The sequence below is a fragment of the Solenopsis invicta genome, chromosome 7 (genome assembly GCF_016802725.1).
Source record: "Solenopsis invicta isolate M01_SB chromosome 7, UNIL_Sinv_3.0, whole genome shotgun sequence".
In the NCBI taxonomy this organism is placed as follows: Eukaryota; Metazoa; Arthropoda; class Insecta; order Hymenoptera; family Formicidae; genus Solenopsis; species Solenopsis invicta.
In genome coordinates this window covers 17,613,361-17,636,241 of record NC_052670.1, presented here as the reverse complement: position 1 = coordinate 17,636,241, position 22,881 = coordinate 17,613,361, and the positions used below count along the sequence as shown (strand labels likewise).

At 31.5% G+C, this 22,881-nt stretch overlaps 1 protein-coding gene and 1 long non-coding RNA gene across 3 annotated transcripts in view; one reads left to right on the top strand and one right to left on the bottom strand.

Annotated features, from left to right (window-relative positions):
• Positions 1-22,881, top strand: part of LOC113005328 (voltage-gated potassium channel subunit beta-2) — a 147,362-nt gene that overhangs the window by 82,857 nt on the left and 41,624 nt on the right. For both annotated transcript variants that reach the window (XM_039452048.1, XM_039452049.1), the window contains 2 exons: positions 12,525-12,738; positions 17,621-17,748. In XM_039452048.1, coding sequence (XP_039307982.1) covers positions 12,525-12,738; positions 17,621-17,748 — 342 coding nt within the window. The remainder of the gene's footprint in view (positions 1-12,524; positions 12,739-17,620; positions 17,749-22,881) is intronic.
• Positions 17,242-19,581, bottom strand: LOC120358296. Its single transcript, XR_005575245.1, has 2 exons — positions 19,268-19,581; positions 17,242-17,895 (listed from the first exon to the last, which is right to left on the bottom strand). It is a non-coding gene; the product is annotated as an uncharacterized LOC120358296 (long non-coding RNA).

Below are 22,881 nucleotides of genomic sequence, written 5' to 3'. Positions count from 1 at the left end.
GAAGGAAAGTAGGAAGACAAAAACAGATTTAATAACGCGCATTTGATCTAATTAGCTTTATTTCGTTACCATATTCATGTCGCACTTTGTCAATTATGTGTTATAACACTTGGAAAATTTGATGCTTTGCATTCTTAAAAGTGTAATATATGACCTTGTCTATACAAAAGACATATTATTTCCTGTGGATGGAGCTGAGGATTTGTTGTGACAAGGACTTCCATTTTTTTTATTTTACATTGGTGAGGAATTAATTTTTGAAATTTAGTTATATTCACATAAGCATTTGTTGCTTCTATTATATATTATTTACAGAAAGACGGTGAATAGTTTGATTTCATTTGAAACACAGAACTCGTAACAGCGTATATATGACTTTGTCTCTATAAAAGACATTATTTCTTATGGATGGAGCTGAGCGTTTTATGTTACAAAGACTTCCATTTCCAGCAAACACAGCTATATAATAGCAATGTTGATGTAATAAACTTAAAAGTAACGCGCAATATAGCGTGTTCGTTACATGTAACGTCCATGTTAGTTATAATTTTCCACTCATAGAACATCATGGTTACATTATATCAACGTAACATGTAACTGAGGGAAAACATTGCTGTTATGTAATAGCACAATTGCAATTATATACCAATAACCTAGTTCGTCACTTTGTTACATTGATGCAATGTAGCTATTATGTAAAGCTTTAGTGTTGTTATATTGTTGTAATGATGCTATTTTATCAATCTCACTTAAGCTAATTTGCTTCTTGCACATCTTAATCCCAGAAAAGTTTTTGAATTAATTCTAAGCAAAAGCAAACCAAACAATTCGTTTACTTTTACAGAGAATTAATCCAAAGATCTTTTCTGAGATAAGAATATGCAAGACATATTTCTAGAAAATTGTTTTAACAAGGAAAGAAAAAAAATTATAAATCTTTTATAATTTAAATTGCTTCATTAATTCTCTATGGAAGCACATAATAATAAATATGACTGTAAAAGTGAATTGTTTCTAGATAGAGAGACTAGTTTTATGATGGTTTTTATTAAGAATCTCTAATGGGGAGATCAAACCATAAAGATTATAGTATTTTCATAAGTATATATTTCACACAATATATACAAAATATAAATGAGTTTTTTTAGTAATTCTAGTATTAAACAAATCTTTATGCACATTAAAAATTTTTGAATTTGTTTAGCTTTCTTAATTATAGCATTAACAGCTTTATTTAAACTTCACATTTTTGTAACGCTTTACGCTTTAGCCTATGTGAGTCAAAATCTTAATAAAAAGCATATTCAACAAAAGAAAGGTCGACTCATTGTCTTATAATTATAAACTTGGTTATCTATAAAATCTTACACACAGACAATCAAAAAACTAGTTATAGCCACGACAAGAGTGGTAAAGACTCACATTTGCAAAAGCAAAATTTGCTCTTATCTAAAAAGTGATATCTTAAACTTAAGAAAGGCAGGAAGATAAAAACAAATTATTTACAAGTATTTGGTTTTATAAACATCTTGCAATTTATGTTTTTTTGCACAAAACATATTATTTTATTGTAAAAACATTTTGAAATCTGTTACGTTACAAAAGAGTGAATTTTTTCACAACATATTAAAATATATTTCTAAGCACATGGAAACCGATAGTACATGCATTATACATCAGTTGCAGTATAAGTAATAATCATAACGATGGCTAAAGGGTCAATTCGACCATGGAATCTGCATGCATTCAAAGCTTTGCTGCTTATTTTGTAAAAATAGTTTGTCGCATGCTAATACAGCTAACGTTTGGCCGTGTTTCGTATGAATTTTTTGAAAGTTGTTGATACATGTTTTTAAACTAATTCTATACAAAAAACACGACCTTCGCGTTATACATATATCATATATATAGCTGCGTTAGCACGCGATAAACAAAATTTACAAAATAATGCCATAACCTCTACGAGCGAAGCTATGACTGCTTTTAATTTGAACCCATAGGTGAATGCTTTCCACCAATCGTTCTCTCTGATATTTCATAGTCTTTCGATCTTCTAGATAAACTAAACCCACCTTAGCAGTCATATTCAATCACTATTCAAATAGGGAATCCGAACGTATCACAAAATTTCGGATTGTCGTACATCAGAGAAGTCGAATGTCAAACGTGAATCGCGTGTCGCAAATGGCGCTACTGAAAGCTATTCAAAATTTAAATATAATTTCAATGTAATAGTTATATCTGATGTATGATTATATCTCTGCAATATAAATACTATTTAACATTTTATATAATGACAATGTAGATAAAATATAAAATCTGTTATATAAGTTTTCTTATGTTGCTCTTATTTCAATATTACAAGAAAATAACAAAAAAAATGTAACAGTTGCATAAAATAGTTATATTGTACACCAATAACATTTTAAATTGCCTTTACATGATTGTGAAATAACATCTGTTACCTCACGTATTACTCCAATGCAATGTTGCAGCTATATTCTGTGTTTGCTGGGTTCTTATAATTTCTTACTGCTTAGATTTAGTTATATTCAAGATTAGTTATATTCAAGTAGGCAGAACTTGAAATTTTGAACTTGTTGCTTCTATTATATATTACTTACAGAAACACAGTAAATAGTTTGTATATCATACTCAGATAACAAACTGCTTATTTGTCATTTCTAATTTCATACTTATACATTTATTTTAATAAAAAATATATAATTTATACAATATACATTTGTATATATTTTTATTAAATGTATAATGGAGGCTATTAAATGTTACAATTAGCCTGTGTATTTAACCTGTAAAATTTTATAGCTTGTATTATAAGAATAATTATTGTCCTGTAATCTATATATTACGTTTCCTGTAATCCATGTGCTACGTTTTCTGCAATCCGTGTATTACTTTTCCTGTAATAAGTCGATTACAGTGCAAAAATATTAAACAAAATCCAATAACATTTACGTGTGGTTATTGTAATATCTTTGTGTGGTTATCGTAATATTTGTATTGCATGTATCATAATACATGGCCAGTGATTTTTTTCGTAAGGGTGGGCCTAAATCGATTAGATGTGCAGTCGATAATTTCTCTCATAGGGTAAAAACCTGGTTCAACCATTAAAAATCACCTTTTATAAATTAATATACACACAAATTATATATAATTATATATTCATATATATTTATATAAATTATATAAATTTATAATTATATACAGGGTGTCTCAGAATTAGCGGAAGTCTTTTTATGAGCGGAGATTCTTGGGAATATTTTAAGTAGAATATTTAATACAAACATGTCGAGGCTATAATACTTTTTAATTATAAATTATTAAAGTTGTCCAAATGTAACGCCTAGAATTCGCGCGCTCAGGGACAGCACATAGCACCGTAACGAAATGTCAAATGAAGTATGTCGACGTACTTTATTTGACAATTTGATTTATATAATTGTTTGGTGTTTTGTAACATTAAGTTGACATTAATTTTTATGAATAATTTAAATTAAATAATCATTAATAAATAAGACAAAAGTGACTCCTTATCATTATGTATTATATGAAAAATTAAAATTAATATGTAGAAAGTCAACCAATGTATAAGGGCATCTTCACTACTGTGCTATGTGAGTATGTGCCACGCTTGAGCGTGCAAATTCTAAGTGCTATAATTGAACAACTTTAATAATTTATAATTTGAAAAGTATTATTGCCACGACATTTTCTTATTTGGATTTTTGACTTAGAATATTCCAAGAAAGCCGCTCATAAAAGGACCATACGTTAATTTTCAGACACCTTGTACAGAAGAAAGACAGAGGTCATGAGACATGTAGGCTAATGAGATTTCATGAAATCTCGTATAATTTGCGTTGAATTCTAAGAGAAACCGTAAAAATTATTTTGTTATAATCTATTTAGATATTATAGAATAATTACTGGTTATTTTAATGTTCACTGTGATTTTGTAAAAACTGAATTTCAGTTTTACAGATAACAACGATTTTTACAGATGTACATATATGCTCTACGTAATTTTAAGAAATATATAATTTAGATATTAATTTTTTAACTTTAATTTAGTTTGAGGGCCTTAAATATGGTTTTCAAATAATGTAATTGAATTTAATGTGCTGTAAAGTGTGAATAAATTTGACATACGTTAGTTACATCATATAGTGAAAACGGTCGTGAGATGGTCGTGCCATTTGCATTAAAGCTCTTGCAACTTTACAACCTCTTAGTGGACGTTACATAACATTTACCAGCATCAAAGAAATTATTTTAAAAAGTTATTTTTTAAGCCAAAGAAATTATTTTTTAAAAATTAATTTTAAATAAAATCACCTTATAAATTACTCATAAAACTTTATTTTGTGGCACTTATTAATTTATAAGACTGTTGCGTCCGCGGATTCGCGAGGGTTGCGATTCCGGGACGTAGATCTGGTTGATTGGTTAAGTTTGGAGTTAAGGCAGCTGTCACCAGTCGCGGCTCCGAATCGTGTGATAACACGGCCGGATACGCGACAAATTCCTTGTATGGGAAGTAGGAGGTATTGTAGGAAGATATATTATTAGGTGATTTATGAGTAGGTTTAGGAAATGTAGTAGCGTTTTATTAACGCTACTGGAGTAGTAGCGTGCGTGCTCGAGCTTGGCGTGGGATTAAATGAATGACAGAGCGAGTAATGGTTGAATATAAATGTGTATGTATTTTCGTAATTATGGAATAGTAGATGGTTACATATGGGGGCTGCGGGTAAAACGTCATCTTGCGAAAGAAGCGCTTTCTGCCGCCGGGATACGCGCGGTGAGCCCTTCGTTTGCCCATAGGTGCTTCGAGCGAGACATGGTAAATTTAAGACGGGTGAAGGATTGCCACGCTAATGCGTATATAACTGGTAACTTACCGATCTTAACGCGAGAGAGAGAGAGAGAGAACTCGGTATAGAAGATCTACGAAATTTAGTGAAATAGATTAGTGATCGAGTATATGTAACGAGTGACGAATCCGCTGGGTCGGAGTGGTTACCCGTTAGAACGCCTCCCCTAAAGGTGGGAATTATACGGGGAAAAGAGGGGACGATGAAAGCGTCGAGGAGTCGCGCTAGCGAATCTTCCTCGACGGGTTGGGAATGGAAGAAGGACGGTGTCGAAGAGTCGCGTTAGCGAGTCTTCTTCGACGCCGCAGGAAAGAGAGAGAGAGAGGAGACGTCGAAGAGTCGCGTTAGCGAGTCTTCTTCGACGCCGGAGGAGAGGGAGGGAGGCAGAGAAACGAGTGAGGCCACACTCTAGCTGGTGCTAGGTGAGGTTCAACCCTCAGGATCTCTGGCGGAAAGGAGGGAGAGGAAAAGAGGCGATCCGACCGGGGCCACCCCGAAGACCAACGTCTTCGTCAGGAGTAAAACCCTCCCGTCGCTGAGATCGTACCTGGAGGTCTGAATGTTGGTGGTCGCCGATGGCAGCGAATCTCACTCGACCAACAAGACTGATCTGAATTTCGAGCTCCGATTTCGCTCCTTATATAGGCAAGGATATGGGCAAGAGGTGTCGCGGGACGATTCCTCAGGTTCGCGGAAAATTCGGAGCGATGGTTTTTCGTAACGTGTGGCCCTTAGAAGCCCGCCCCGTTCCGCGACCGCGCGGCTTGCGCCTATATCGCGCGAGCGCTTGTAGACTTCTCCGGGGACCGCGACTCGCGGGGACACCGCATACCAAACCCCGACGCGAAATCCAGTGCTCAGAAAATTAATAGAATTTAATAGAATGTATATTAGAATTGAGAGTGTGCGAGGCGATAGCGCCAAGTACATGCAATAGTTTTACGTATAAAAAGTTAAGGTTTAATTATCGTTCGTAGGAGATTAACTGATTCAAAATTATTTGGCATTTTTATTGGCCGTGATTTTAAAGTTGTTTCGATCTGAGTTGCATGGCACAGCAGTGGGAAGCGTCCATGAGTGGATCACGCTTAGATAATAATAAATTTGCCATTCTTAATATTTCGTATTAAATTGGAAAGATGAATAGAATTCCAGCGCGCGGAGCTTGTTGGTATCAGAGGGGGTCCGCGAGCCGAGGGGTCGGCGCGCATGATGTTTGTCTCGCGCCGATGGACGCTCGCGGGTGTTGCGCGTCGAGGGGCGGCACGAGGTAGCCAAGCCGTATGAAATTTGAAATCGAGCGATATCGACTGATGCGGGATTTATCTAATTGATCGGAGGATGTTTCCGGATTCTGATTGGGTTATTATTAGTACGGATGGCGCGGAAAAATGAAAATTTTCTCGCCAGACGTAACAAAGACAAAAGATTAATAATTTGTGATTTTTTATAATTAAAAGTGTTTTTTATTTTAGTTGTTAATATGCCATGCCACCCTTTTCCTCCTATCTTACAAACGCATCTTTTTTTCTCTTCTTTTGTAAATTGTTCAGTAAATTCAGTAAATTACTGAATTTACTGATTACGTTTATTCTATGTGCCCGATGAATTTCTATCTATAGAGTGATTGATATGGCTCTATGATTAACAAACTGGTATTGATGAGAATTGTGTTACGTTAATATTTACTGAGTTATTTAAAAAAACAAAATGGTATTTCGCCCTTTTCCTTTCTGTAATTATATATAATTATAAATAATTATATGTATATTTATTTAAATATTCATGAACACATGTTGAATGAATATATAATTACACATAATTATATATATTTATATTAGACATATTTTATATATATAATTGTGTACGGAAAAATTTTTTTAGGTATTAATGTAAATAATATCAACTATTTGATTTTTTAACTTTAAAAGTATAGTAAATATTTTTCAAAAAATACGTATCACGATTTAGAGGATCTTATCAAGAGACGCAACAGCGGCTCACGCTAAATAAAATTTTTTGTCCTTCCAGGAAAAAGACGCTACCGCATTCAAGAGATGCGGTAGCGGATCGCGCTAAGTATATTTTTTTCGTCCTTCCATGTAAAAGACGCTACCGCGTATCATTTACAGGAAGGAACAAGTTTTTTACAAATAAAAGATTATTCTTTTTAAACAAATTATTGGTATTAAAAAACAAATATAGTGGAGAAAGTATCGATTTTTCTGAGTACAATGCCACAAGAATGATGTCCGTAAGTGCATTTGATGTTGAGATATGAATTAAGCATGTATTTTTTAGCCTAATTTATGTCATAAATTCAGATACGTCGTCGTCGTCGTCATCGCCAAATTTCAGGTTTGTCCCCTTGGTCCAAGTATACACAGCTCGAATAGGGAACTGTATGGAAATGAATCCAACGGGCGTATATAGTGTTCCTCGAGTACTCTGACATTGGTCTTTGGTACCAACCCCTATAAAATTATTTGATATCTTCGCAAAATTTCAGATTTGTTCCTTTTGACGATAATTTTAAAAAGCTATACGAATATATATAAAAAATATTTCAGATTTGATATTTTTTCCTCTCTACTTTTCACTCTCTCCTTCGCTTACTCTCATTCTTCGTCTTTCTCTCCCGCTCTCTCTCTCTCGTTCTCTGTCGCTCTTCTTCGCTCTCCCTGCTCTCTCTCGCTCTCTACCGCTCTCCCTTGCTCTCCCCCCCCCCCTTTCTCGTTCTCTAACGCTCTCTCTTCTTTTTACCGTTCTCTTTCGCTCTTTATCATTCTTTACTACTCTTTACGGGGGGGGGGTAAGAGAGAGGGGGGCCCCCCCCCCTCTCTCTCTCTCTCTCTCATATTATGTATATGTAGCTACTACAACTAATAAATATCTATCTATTTACCTCTCTCGACCTTTTCTCCCCCTCTCCCTTTTTCTCTCTCCTTTCCTTCCCTATAATTTTAAAATAGTATTTATTACGTTTATTACTTTAAAACAATTGCAAGTAAAAAAAGTTTTAGTCGTATTAAATGTATGGCTGTATAGTTGTAAAATGTGAAATTGTCAAACGTAGACACAAAATCTGAGGCTATCTATTTTAAAATAATATCATATATAATATTCTGATCTCTTTGCATCTTCTTTTCAGCGGAAAATTTTGTTTTGAAATTTAAAGATGGCTATGTAACAATCGATGACAGACTAAATATAACCACGAAACTGTAATCATAAGTTTCAAAATTTCCGTCAAGTCGAAAGATTACAATTGAACATTTATGTTCAATCGAGTCTGTGCGCAACTGAGACGATCCCAGTTTTATTGTTTCTCATATTATAAATTGTCATTTTTCAAGCATAAAAACTTTCTTTACAATATTTTATGCCAACAAAATTTCTATGCCAGATTCCTATCCCCTAAATTTACTACAATACCTCTATTGGTACAATTTATTAATACGTGTTGTAGAATTATGCAGACTTAATGCTCTGTAATTTAAAGTTAATTTATAATTGACAACAGTATGTATAATAAGTATTATCATAATCATTAATGTTATTATGTGTTACATAATCAAAGAAAAAGGAACTAGTTATTTTCTGGACGTCAAGATTTTTTAGACGTCTAGATTTTATTGCAATCAAATTAAGTATAATGTTAGGACTTTTAGTTTTCATTAAGAATTTTTTTGTGTTTGCAAATATGATTAAGCTTATTCTATAATGTGTATTAGATTATCATTTAAGTTTAGTATTGGTTAAAACAATTTGATATCCAATTGTTTCTGATTCACGTATGAATCGTAATACCACGGTATCTTTACATTTATGGCAGCAAAAATATTAAATTCCAGCATTTGGAGTAAATTCTGATTGGTCGAGACATATGATTCCTTGTTACACTTTTCTTTTTACATTGTGGCAAAACCGACATTGGCTATTTTCATATTTATACTTTGTCGATCACTAAAAATATATTTTAATTTAAATTCTATAAAAAGAAACATCGTATTCTATGTAATACGTAGGTAAATAAGTAACATCTAATTAGTTTTAAAGTAATAATTGCTATTTAGTATTATTGTATTTTTAAAGATATTGTATTTTTTTTATGTACAACTCATGTTATAACTAAATTATTTTTACATAAATAAAATGTTTTCCATTTAATGTATCTTATAGACAAAATATATACACAAGACTTATGATAAACAAAAAGTACAAAATCTTATTATAACAACTAAATAAATAATTATTACTTAATTAAACAATTTAACTCAGTTACATAATGTTACTTATTCACTCACATATGTGTCATTCAGTACAAATAAAACGCATGGTTTTCCATAGAATTTAAATTGAAATATATTTCTTATTCTGCAAATCACTTCGACCAATTTTTAATACAACATGAACAGGTCTTACTGAAATACAAAATTCAGATTTTTTCCATTTTAGTCATTGTACCTAAATACTGGATCTGTTTACAATTTTCTCATTTTTCAATGTCTGTAGAAAAAATAGAGGACACATGTAGCTCGCGTTTCTCGTCTCCTAAGACTAAAGAGTTTTTTCCAAAATGTTTCTCTTGGAACATATTGTATAAGGAGATTATGGTTAGATGACCTATATAACAAGAAGAGGTCTGAACTACGAGCATAATTGTAATTCTTGATGTGAAATTGATTGCCTTGTCGTATTATCCAATATGTACAGTAATGAAGACTGTTAGTAGAAAGGTCAAAACGTATATTGTTGGTTAGTAAATATAGTTTTAGCAACAAGAAATTGAATAATTGTATTGTTATTACACATTCGACACTAACAACTGTCGCGGCTCTTTTGCTCATGTCAATCTTCATTTGAATATTTCAAACCGAGCCTTGAACTTTTTGTTGTTAATTGAGTACTTTAATATTTAAAAGAAACAAGAAATCACGTTAACTGCAATTTTTAAAGGAAGGAGAATCGATATATTGATCGGCTATTGCAATACCAACCAGACCGGCGATTTGAACTCAAGAAAGTCAACTAACAAATATGTTCTTATATTCAACGGTGGTACAACAAAAAGCAGAAAATAATATTCTTATTAAGTAGAAAAGAAAGGGGTATTATGGCTACTCTAGACATCACGGCTACCACCATTATCTTTGTTATTAGGTGACGAATTCTAACATTGTTTATGGAATTATTCAATTAAAATTAGGTGCTCAACTAAGTTCACGCTGTTTGTCAATAGATGGCTCCAGCAGTAAGTGCTGGTCGATTTAAACATATCCAAAACGTCATGAACCAAGCTTAGACTTATGGTAAACAAACCGCGTTGACACATTAGTGATTTTGTTTTGGCGTCATAGACTTTTGATTGTGTGAAAATGTCTGATTTTGTGCCAAATAATCGTCATTTGCGGGAAGTGTTGATTTTCTTATTTCATTCAAAGAAAACGGAGGCTGAAGCGCATCAAGAGCTCTAAAAAGTTTACGGAGATTCTGCTCTAAGTGAAACAAAGTGCCGTGATTGGTTCCGTCGCTTCAAAGACGGTGATTTCGATGTTGACAACCGTCCGCGTGAAGAAAGGCCAAAAACATTCGAAGACGCTAAATTGGAGGCATTGCTCGATGAGGATCCGTGCTAAACGCAAGAACAGCTTGCTTCAACATTAGGAGTTACTCGCCAAGCCATTTCCATGCGTTGGGAATGATTCAAAAACAAGGAACTTGGGTTCCTTATGATTTGAAGCCAAGGGACGTTGAGCGTCGTTTTTTCACCTGTGAACAACTGCTCCAGCGGCAAAAAAGGAAGGGTTTTCTTCATCGCATCGTGACGGGTAATGAAAAATGGATTCATTACAACAACCCAAAAAAAAGAAAGTCATGAGGACTGCCCGGTCATGCTTCTACGTCGTCGGCTTGGCCGAATATCCACGCTGCGAAGGTTATGCTGTGTATTTGGTGGGACCAGGTCGGTGTTATTTATTATGAGCTGTTGAAACCAAACGAAACCATCACTGAGGAACGGTACCGACTTCAATTAAAGTGACTGAGCCAAGCACTGTGCAAAAAACGGCCACAATACGAACAGAGGCACAACAAAGTGATTCTACTGCATGACAACGCTCGGCCTCATGTTGCCAAACCTTTTAAAACGTATGTTGAAACGCTCAAATGGGAAGTCCTACTCCACCCACCATACTTCCCAGATATTGCGCCGTCCGATTATTACTTGTTCCGTTCGATGGCACATGGTCTGGCTGATCAGCAGTTCCGCTCATATGAAGATATCAAAAAATGGCTTGATTCGTGGAGCCTCAAAAGATGAACACTTTTAACGGTATTCGAGCTCTGCCAGAAAGATGGGCAAAAGTTATAGCTAGCGATGAGCAATACTTTGAATGATTCATTTGTAACCATTTTTTCACAATAAAATTGCATTTTCATAAAAAAAAAACAGCGAAAATTTAGTTACACACCTAATAACTCGCTGTGTTATAGTGACGCTAATATGCCAATACATAATAGCTAACAATTATTATAAGGCACTCTTACTTTTCAGCACTTCTAAACTTTTTTAAAGTATATTTTAACATTTAATTTCTCACACTTTCTCATTGGTTTTAAACTTGAGCGTATTATCACACATATATATGTACATTTAAGTGTTTTTTTGTTATTTAACTTTTCATTTGGTTGTACACATATTGAGTTGCACAAATAAGTTAAACAACAATATAGAATTTTATTAAAATAGTTTTTTAAATGAAATTTTCATACCAAGATGTTTCTTTGATAAATCGATTGTTATTTTAAAGAGTAGTATTCAAAAACATCAGAGATGTTATTTTATGTTTGTTGTTTAATGTTAAACAGGGATAAAACAATATTTCTAATGATATCTTTAAAGTCTTTAAACGCAGGAAAATTTTAAATTTTGAACAATGGAAAATAAAAAAAATATATACTTTTTTAACAAAATATTGTGTTTTTGTAAACTAGATCAATTTTTTAAAAAGTATTTTAAGGTTACCCTTATTACCACCACTTTTTTTTACAAATTATGCCATGCGGCACATTTTTATAAATCACATTCTAAGTAACAAATATTTCATTACTTTGAGTTTAGAATTTGTTAAACAACACTTTGACTTGAATAGAATCGTGCCAATTTCATTAAAAAATGTTGATTATGAACGAAGGTATTCAATAAAATAAAAATAGGTACCATATTATCCTCTTTTCCTCTACCAAAAATATTTTGTTTAACGCATGCATTGTAATTAAAGAATTTATTTTTTGATATATATTGAAGAATTCTTAAATTAAATTACTGATTAAGGTCATTGCAACAATCAAAGTCTAATTAAGTCAGCTCAGAATTGTGTAGCTTCAAGGAAAGAACAAAGAAAGCATATTGATACGAAGTTAAAATTTGTCAATGATAATATCGGGAATAGAGTTGTGTATTTGTCCATATTCTACTCTTATTAATTAACACCAAATATCTTATTAATTAATATAAAAATTTCTTTTTAAAGGCTGAAAGTCCTAAAAACTTAATTTTGATTGTAATAAAACTTCAATATGTTACATAGCATTGTAGTTATTATAAACTACGTTTGGGTGTAGGGACATGGACCACTTTTGGCGTGGGCGGTTGCGGCAGTGAGGAGACCGCGGAGGCCGTCGTGGCCCTTGCCTACGATAGCGGGATTAATGTATTTGACCTGAGCGAAGCGCACAGTGGTCATCGCGCCGAAATCCAGTTCGGCCGTATCCTGCTGAGGCGCGCCTGGAACCGCTCCAGTTACGTCGTCACGACAAAAATTTATTGGAACACCAAGTGAGTAGAGCACCTAGTATTATCGCCCGTGTCTCGGTGTTATTGGTAACGTCGTCATCGTCATCATCGTCGTCGTCGTCGTCGTCGTCGTTATTGATGGTGGTGTTTAGCGAGCATTGATAGTGGAGCTGGTAGTGACTCGACGTGCTCTCGGTGGCTCTCGATGTTGTAACGCTACTGCACGCGAAAGTGAGATATTTTTCTTTCTTTCTTTTTTACTTTCTTTTCCTTCCTTTCTTTCATTTCTTCTTTCTTTCTTTAAGCGTGTGTGCTTCTCGTTCGATGGCTTTAATGTAATCGAACTTATTCGCCCATCGGCTTGCCAATTGTATCTTTCGCGTGTCTATATTAGCCAGAAATGATTAGTTGTATTGACGCCGATGAATGAACGATATTGAATATTCTTTAATATTTTTATCACCTTCGACAATTTATCACAATTGTCTTTTTATATATTTGAGCAATTGCAAATTTCTAAATTTCTTTGTCTTTCGGTCAATTCTGTATTAAATACAATGTCTCATACAATGTCCCATAAAAAATGGCTCAGCAGTTGTATGCAGATAAAGCGAACTAAGCTGATAAAGTCCTGAGTCTCTATTCTGTACATACTTACTGTTCTTAATGATGTCGGTATTGTTGCGCAGCTTTTTGCTGTACAAAATGTTTACAATAACAACGACAACTATCATTAAGGACAAAAATTCGAGCGTATACAAAATAGAAGTTCTGTACCATTTTACGATTTTTATAGTTAACGAATTATTAATTTATAAAGACAGCTGAATTCGTGCAACTACCAAATTCAAGCGTGTGGCAAAATGCGACCACCCAACAATCAAATTTGCTAGACACGCTTTGTTGTTTACAAATGGTATTGGCTATGTAGAAACGACATGTAGAGCATATCTCCAAACATCTTCTCACGATGACCGATGGGCGGTTATACTTCTTCGCGCGCTTATATTTGGTAGTTGGAAAAAAGGCAGCTATTTTTATAAATAATATCTTCTTAACTATTGTGTGTGAAAATCACAAAATGTAGAACTTTTTGAGTTTAGTCTGCTTTATCTGCATATGACCGCTTGGCTATTTCTTATGAGATATGTATGTGCATATTATACAGGATAAAATCTTTTTTCAGAGTTCATTATATAATTTATTACAGTTTTTATATAAATTTTGTAATTATTTAAAAAAATTTTCAGATTTTGTACAAATCATCTTCTAAATATTTTATTATCACTTTGTTAAAATACACATAGTCAATTGGAAAATATCATACATATATATATATATATATATATACACACAGGGTGTTGAAAAAAAGGGTACATATTTTGATAACAGGTAGTATTGATCAAAACAAGAAAAGGTTTGATTAACATAAGTCCTAAGACTAATATCTTCAAAGATACAAGCTATTTTGTTATTTGAGTTCTTTGTTATTTTCTTATTAGTTGTGTCATTTCTAGAATATAATGAACAAAGGAGTAGGCTTGTAGTATCTATTGCGAACCAAACGTAAATATCAAGAGAGAGAAATGAAGTTATAATGCGTGATTTGAAAGAATACGTGATTCTCTAAGACGTAGGGCTGAAACATGCGTGAGAGTGAATGGCAATCACATAAAGCAATTCCTTTAATGCCAAGTCAGCATTAAAATTTTTTGTTTTTGTAAAAAAAGTTTTTATTCTGTTATCATACATTTAGTTTCTTTACTTCAGTTTTTTATGGAAAATAAATGGTTATATTTAATATTAAAATAAAAATTGTTTCTTTATTTTCTTGTTTATTGTTTATTTTTTAAGACACCTAGAAAAAAGATATCCCCACTGTACCCCACTCTCCCCTACTCCTTTGTTCATTACGTTTTAAAGATGACACGACACTAATAAGAAAATGACAAAGAGTTCAAATAACAAAATAGCATGTATCTTTGAAGATATTAGTCTTAGGACCCAATTAGACTTTTTCTTCTTGTTTTGATCAATATTACCTGCTATCAAAATAAATGACCCTTTTTTCCAATACCCTGTATAAATGCCTTTTCTACCCGGTTTTTTAATTACGAGATTCTACGAATATTTTGCTGCAGCCATCTATTAGCTAGCAATCGCATACTGCTTGTTCGATTCCATTATAATAGAAAAAAAACTTATTTCAGAACAATTAAAGAAAATATAAAGTAACCTTTATCTTTTCTAAAAATTTTTATATATGTGAATTCTGATATAATCTAAAATTTTTTTTTATAATCTCTAAAAGAAAACTTACAAAATCTAAAAATCATTAATACATATGAAAAAATTTATATTTTTTGTAAAAGTATTTATATATGTGAATTCTGATATATTCTAAGATTTCTCATCATTGTAACAAAAATTTTAAAAGTTTTAATAAGATTTTTTTTTCAAAAATCTTTATATTTAAAAAATTTTTAATGCAAAATTTTTGAAAAATTTTATCAGATTTTATGAAAAAAATTTTCATCAGAATTTAATTTGATTAAATATTATACTTGTTTGAATTTTGAATTATTTCAAGTTACAAATATTTTATCTTTAGTGATATGGAAAAAGTACATAAAAACATTATTTGATGAAATTATTTGATGACAAATTTTTATAACAAAAAATTTTTTTCAAAATTATATTTTTTGAGATTTTAAAGTTATAAAAATAAACCTTTTGGAAAGCAATTTTATTTCTTTACATCATCTCATTATTTTATGCATAAAACTATTAAATACAATCTATAATTTGCGACAGAATTTAAAAAAGAATTTTATTTATAATTTTATATATTAAATTGTGAATATAATTATAAATGAAAAAAATTGTTGCACTATACAAATCATTATTTTATTTGAAATTATGTAAAGAATATGCGATTGCTTCTTTCTTTGACATAGTTGAATTATTAAAACTAGGATATGATTCCTAAGAAATACACGTAAGAGACAGTATAACAGTTAGATATAACAGTAAGTTAAGTTGTAATTTATGTCGTTTACTATTCACGGGTATTTACACACTGTGCATATTCCATGCGTCTTTATTGTTCTACATGTCTTATATTAAATAAGATATAACATTATAAATAGCATTCTATCTAGAATTTTGTCATAAATGGTAGATTGTGTAAAACAGGTTTTATGGTATAATTGTCAAAAAATTAATAGTATAATTAACGAGACATTTTAAATTTCAAAATATGCCAGAACAAAATATAAAATATCTCGTAAACTATTGATTTTCCATTAACTCTACTTTAACACTTTTATATATGCGGTAACTAAAAAAGGATTATATTATATAAAAGAATCACATAACTTTATTTTAATGAATAGCGATGTCTTCCCTTTTCAAAAATATAACCTTGAGAAAAATGTTTTGCTCGTCATAATAATTGTTTTTTTCAAAAGAGATTTTCAAATAAATCACCTGTTGTTCTTTGACATTTTTTTATATTATCAGCAAAAATAAAATGAAGTATTCAAAGTGATTAATCATATTCTGTTAACAAAATAATAGAATGTCAACATACTGGCAACAGATTTGACTTTTCCTGGTATCTATCGTGAAGTTCTATAATGAGTAAGATTTATTTCATTTCTGTCGACAATCTGCTGATATAGAATATCAATAAGTTCTGTTAGATGTTCATCTGATATTACAGATTTTGTATAGAATTTGTTGCCTTTTTGTGTGTGACATCAGATATTAATAGTAGACTTTATGCAAACTTTTTGACTATCTGGATGAAACATCTTGTATATATGCTTTCTATCTTTCCCACGTAGACCAAAATATAATGACATTAAAATGGCATTAGAATAATTATTAAAAATCATTTTTTGATCCGTTACAATTTATTTTAACATTATTTCAACGTAATCATGATCTGTTGTTCTACTTAGGTTTAATTCGGTAAAAAAAATTGATAAAGAAATTAGTACAAAAGAATAGAAATCTTGTGAGTATATTCGCAATTGATCAATTCGCATAAAAACAATTATGATAAGGTCAAAGTTGAAAAAAATGTGAACTATTTTTCGATATCGACCATTCATCGACGCGTCGAATATCGAATCAATCTTGATTTAGCTCACAATAGTATATTCTATGTACACTAATGATGCTTAGACACTGCGTAATGCTTGTACCAAAGCCGTATAAATAAATAAATTATATTAATAGAGAAAAGTTAACAAAGTTTTCTTTCGTAAATCTCAAAAAAAATTTTTTATATTTTCATATTTATTATAAAATAAGAGAAATTATACTTTAAAATTAATTCCTGATTTCAAACTCAAAATTAAATTCTTATTACGTCAAAACCTGTTCATTACAAATAACTCGAAGGTTATTGATACTTTATCACGTATCGTATCTGCTAATCATATATACATCGCGTATCTGATATCGATAAGTAGAAAAGATACAGAACTTTTCCTTAAAATACTTTTTCGCACGGATTGTAAATGATCTGTCATCAACAATTAATCGGTAATGATTTTATTGTAGATTGTAAGTTACACCGTTTTTAATTTTAAGATTATAAAACTCAATAAGGGGACAAATCGTGCAAAAGTGAATCTCGATACGGCTTCGTTTAATATCAAGTGGACGGTACGAAGTTTTGCCTTGACACGTGGATCGATAACCAAGTTCCCATACATCAGACGGTATCGAGCTGTCGTTATTCGTCGTTATTGTTTCGTGTTCAATAACGTGCATTTTAATGAAGAATGCAAGGAAACATCATAACGTGCCACCGTACACGTCTCATCTCGTCTATTTCTCATGATCTCTACTACTATTTAATTCCGTTTGCAGCCTTTAATAAGATTGATAACATCTGCCTATTGTTGAATAGGACCGAGGGTCGCGGGCTATCGCGGAAACACATTATCGAGTCCGTGCAAGCTTCACTCGTCAGGCTGCAACTGTCGTACATCGACATTGTCATGATCCACAAAGTCGATCCAATGTGTCCGATGGAAGGTAACTTTCCAATCCTCTTTCTCTTGCAAATAATATTCAGAGATTTGATCCTCTCTTTCTCTCTTTCTGTCTCTTCCTCATCTCCATCCATCGTTCAAACATTTGCGGCACTTCACTGCACAAAGCGTGCTACGATACTGTGATATACTAAAATTCCAACAATAATTTTTCATGAAAATATTTGTCACGATAACGCACAATTAGCATGAGTAGTAAAAAGAAACACATTTTATTGTTTATATTGTAGGAAAGGGAAGAGAGATGATTATTTAATGAAAAGAGTACGTCTCTTATTGAGAAATTAAAATTAGAAATAAAAAACATTATTGCATTATCAGAGTGTCGCTTTTTAGTTTGTTTATTGGATTTATTACATGCGCTTTTAACATTTATTTCAATTTTCTTTTTTTTTTAATAATCTTCAATAATTTTATACAACAACGAAATTTGTCAGAGAGGTATCAGAAATATCTTAACTGAAAAAATGAAACATTTCAGAAAGGTTTCAAAATATCCTTGCAGGTTTCAAACCGGCGGGTCCCGATAGCGCACATCCCGATAGCACACAAACCACTCACAATGGCAAATGCCTAGAGATTTTCCGTAGGTTGGGTTAGATAAGTCAAGATGCTTGGTTGGTGGGCTATCGAGATGTGCGCTATTGGAACCCTCCCGTTTCAAACATGTCTCTAAGATAGCAAAATGTTCGTGTTTTTTTTTACATTTGAAACCTTGTTGAAATATTTCTGAAATATTACTGAAAAATTTGAAATCTTTCTGAAATATTGCTAATCATAATCCTCTGAATATAAAAAACTTAAACATTATTTCTGAAGTATTTTAAATTGAAAGTGTTGATGAAAAATAAGATGCTTCAAGCTCTTAATACATAACTTAATAGAAATTCTAATAAAAGTAATCAATTATTTATAATAATAATAATGAATCATGAACTTTTTTTTTAAGTAGAGATATGTTTTTGGACCGATAATGTAACAACACAAAGAAAATAAGAAAGCCTTCTTCGGTCGTAGCTAGATCTTTTTTTTAAATTAAATGGAGATCCTATACAGCATCGATTGTTGCAAACAGCTTTTTATTTTTCACATTTAAAAGGTTTCAACTTTTCATATTTCATGTGCAACACTTATGAAAGGATTCTGCAAAATATCATATAAAATGTTACAACAAAAATGTTTTAAAATCCATCACAGTGAATTTTCAAATTGGGTTTTTTAAAAATGAGCAAATATTAACATGTCTAAGTAGAAAATTTGCTTTGTTGTTTCCGCCAACTAATTGAGCAAAAATTTTCTAAAAGTTTGCTCGCGGCGTGTGTTAAGTAATAAAAGAGTAAAAAAATATTACGCAAACAAAATATTATTTATTTATATACATTATGCATTTTTTTAATTAAACGTTTCAGAAATTACATTTACATTTGTTATATTAATTAGATTGCAATTAATGAAAACGTAGAAAAGAAACATATTTTAACAGTGTAAAATAAAGAACATACAAGCCAGATGTAAATGCTGAATAATCTTTGTTCGCCGTACCAATATTCACGGCTGCGGGAAACCATTTGCATGTATCTCCGCTTGCTTACTCGGTCCAAGATGAACTAGATTAATTAATAATGGTGATTTTGTTGTAAAAGTAGCTCACATTTATTGTTTGTGATTATGCTCTTGTCTTTGCAAAACAGCTCGATGTGAAGCGTCGCGAGTCTCGGAGAAAAGAAAGCGATCGTCCGCGGCACGAGAGCGCGTTGCTACCAACCATCGCTAAGAGATACGAACGCATCCGAAAGGTGGCGATAACGCCTAGTAACTAAACTAGTGACATGGGGCCATGAAGCCATACAAAGCGGCAATTTAAAATAAACAGAATATCTTACAAATGCTAAAAATTATTATTATTTAATAATAAAATGTATCAAGGCTTTTTCATATAAAATACAATATAAAAGAGCATACAAGTCTAGCTGGATATTCTTGCTACACGACAATGTTTATTTAATACTAAATTCTTAAAAATAAAACCGTATGTTTCGACTTTTATATGAGAACACCTTCAGTGTAACATCTAACGTCAAATTTTAATAGAAACTAATCAATGTATCTCATTTGATAATCTACCTGAATTTTTACATACAATATTCACGGCGCGGCGGCGGTCACAAGATACTCGAGCTGAATAAGATACTATTTAATTAAGTCCCAGTTGTAAATTTACCATTTAAAAACACGCTTCATGTTTGAAATATATGCTTAAAAGTTATGTTACAGGTAGTAAATAAAGAGGGACTGGAAAATTAATACTATCTAATTATACATATATAATAATTGCACATAATTTCATGGAGTCATTATACAATAATTATACATAATTATGTACAATATAATATATAATTGTATATAATTATATATAAAAATTATGCTTAATTGTATTTAATTATGTATACTTATGTATTATTATATATATTTTAATATGTATGGACATATTTGATATACAGGGTGAGTCATTTTAGTCTATGGACCCGAATATCTTCCAAATAACGGTATCTACAAAAAAATGGTTTAGATAAAAGTTGACTAGGACAGAGGGGGTCATTCAATTGTACTATTGGTTTTGACCTTGAGGTCAAGTTTGAAGGTTATTTCAAGGTCACGATGGTTTTTTTAAATCGGACACCCTATTTTTGACTGCGGATTTCGAAAGAGCGGAAAATTTTACATCAAACATGTCTTATGAAAAAATTGTTTTTGCGACCTTGGAAAGGTCAAAAATGAAGGTGAAATGCCTGAAAAACGATCTGGTGTACTTTTTCTGAAATGACGTGGTTTTCTGGGTAACACAAATGTGCATAATGCTTAAACATTACTACTTGCAACTTTCGGCCGGATTCTTTGACGCACGCCTATTGCTCCCCTCCCACCGCTCGCGCCTTAGCAACGGGTCAAAACCAATGGTACAGTTGAATGACCCCTTCTGTCCTGGTCAACTTTTATCTAAACCATTTTTTTGTAGATACCGTTATTTGGAAGATATTCGGGTCCATAGATTAAAATGACTCACCCTGTATAATTATATATTGTATATAACTATGTATAATTATATAGGAAAAAATTTTTACGCGTATACATAGTGTAACAAAACGATTGCACTTAAAGTATACTATGAGATTGAGGACATGAATCCAAGTTGAAAAGTCCTGAGACATTTTTTGATCTGATAAGCAAACCTACCCAAATGTTACACTTCAATTTTGATGAGCTTTGAATATGTTGTATTCTAAGTCAAAATAAGAGACACGTATTTTTTTTATACAGGTCATACGCACTTTTAGGGAGTGAAACACCCCTTTAAAAAAAACGGTTTTTTTTTTAAGCGTATATAGTCGAAACTATAAGAGATAGAGAAAAATGTTTTAAATAAAAGTTAAATGGCCTGAAAAGTACTTTATAAAAGTGATTAAAAAAATTGTTATTATAAATTTTATTATAATATTAATAAAATAATATATAATTTTATTATAATATTTTATTATAAATTCAACGATATAAGATAAAATTATATTCCGACATTCCCATGTTTCAAAAATAATTGAAAATCTCTCTCTACGCATAGTACGCGCACCCGTTCGTACTTTACGGAAATGTCCCCCTCCGATTTTGACAAGCCTTTAATATGTTGTAATACAGATAAAAATATAGGACATGTATTTTTATATATAAATAATAAACGGGCCCACATGATTGTCAAGAGAATGAAACACGCTCTTGAAATAAATAGATTTTTTAATTTCTGAGGTAATACCGTCGAAACGGTAAAAAATATAAAAAAATTTCAAATAAAAGTTTTATGGATTTCTATATACTTTATAACAGTTTGCTTAGATTTTTCGAAGATGTCATTTTTCTCGAAATACTCCTACTCTTCTAAATTTCTGAAAAATTTAAAATTTACCTTATATTAAAACTTATAGCATATTTAACAACAAATTCAAACATGTATGATAAAGTTATAGTCCAAAGACACATTTTTCAGAAATAAACTAAACATATTTACGAGTATATTGCTATACACGTGTCCCATCCATATTCGCTTTGTGGCGTCTAATATCAACATTTTTTTTTATTTGATTGACTATAAAACTTTTTTGTATTATTATATTTTTATATGTATTTTTGGGTTTAATTTTATTAATTTTTTCATTTAATTTCTTATTTACTTATTTATTTTTTATTTATTTACTTTATTTTATTTATTTAGTTATTTAATTATTTATTTATTTATTAGCCATTGGATGTTTATACATTTAGGTCATGGAAGAATTTCTTAAAACATTTTTCAAATATAATTATAGGAGAGACCGGGGCAAATCATTAGACAAGGTAATTCGATAATTGAAAATATCTTTTTATGGGTACATATTAAAAACTTACTTTAAACACTGTAAACACGTCCTAATGTCACGATGTTGCTAACAAAGTTTTGTTGATAACAGCATCATATTGAAGTCGTAGTAGTGAAAAATGTGTTTTGCGACAATCAAAGTAATTTTTGATAGTCAGTATTTCTTCAAAATTTAAATAAGATAACAAGATTTTTTTGAAAACTTTGAATGTATCGTGTTAAGTTGAATGTATTTGAAACATTTCGTGTTTACTTTTTGCTGTGTGTTGTATATTTTTGTTGATCATATGCAGTAATGCGCACAGTTGATATTGGGGCTATTCATAATACCGAGCACCGGGGCGATTTGTTAATATTGATTGCAGCGCCTAACCTAATTAAGTTGGGTAATCCTAACCCTTTGGCTGTGTTACGAACGTCTGCGCTACGCAGAGTTAAGCATTGAGGTAAAGTTCTCCATTGATTTAGTTCAAACTTGATAATATTTTGTATTTTAGTACATAAAACATGAATATGAATATAAAATTGTCGCTCTTAAGCAGGTAAAAAGTTATAAAGCGTTAAAGATTGACACTTGTGAGGTTAGGAAATCTGTCACACCGATAGCATAAAAAGACATGTGAACGTGTATGCATTTGTTTACGTGTTTGCATTTGTTTTTTGTATACTTATATCCTTTTTTAAATAAAAAAAAATCTTAACAACAGCTTT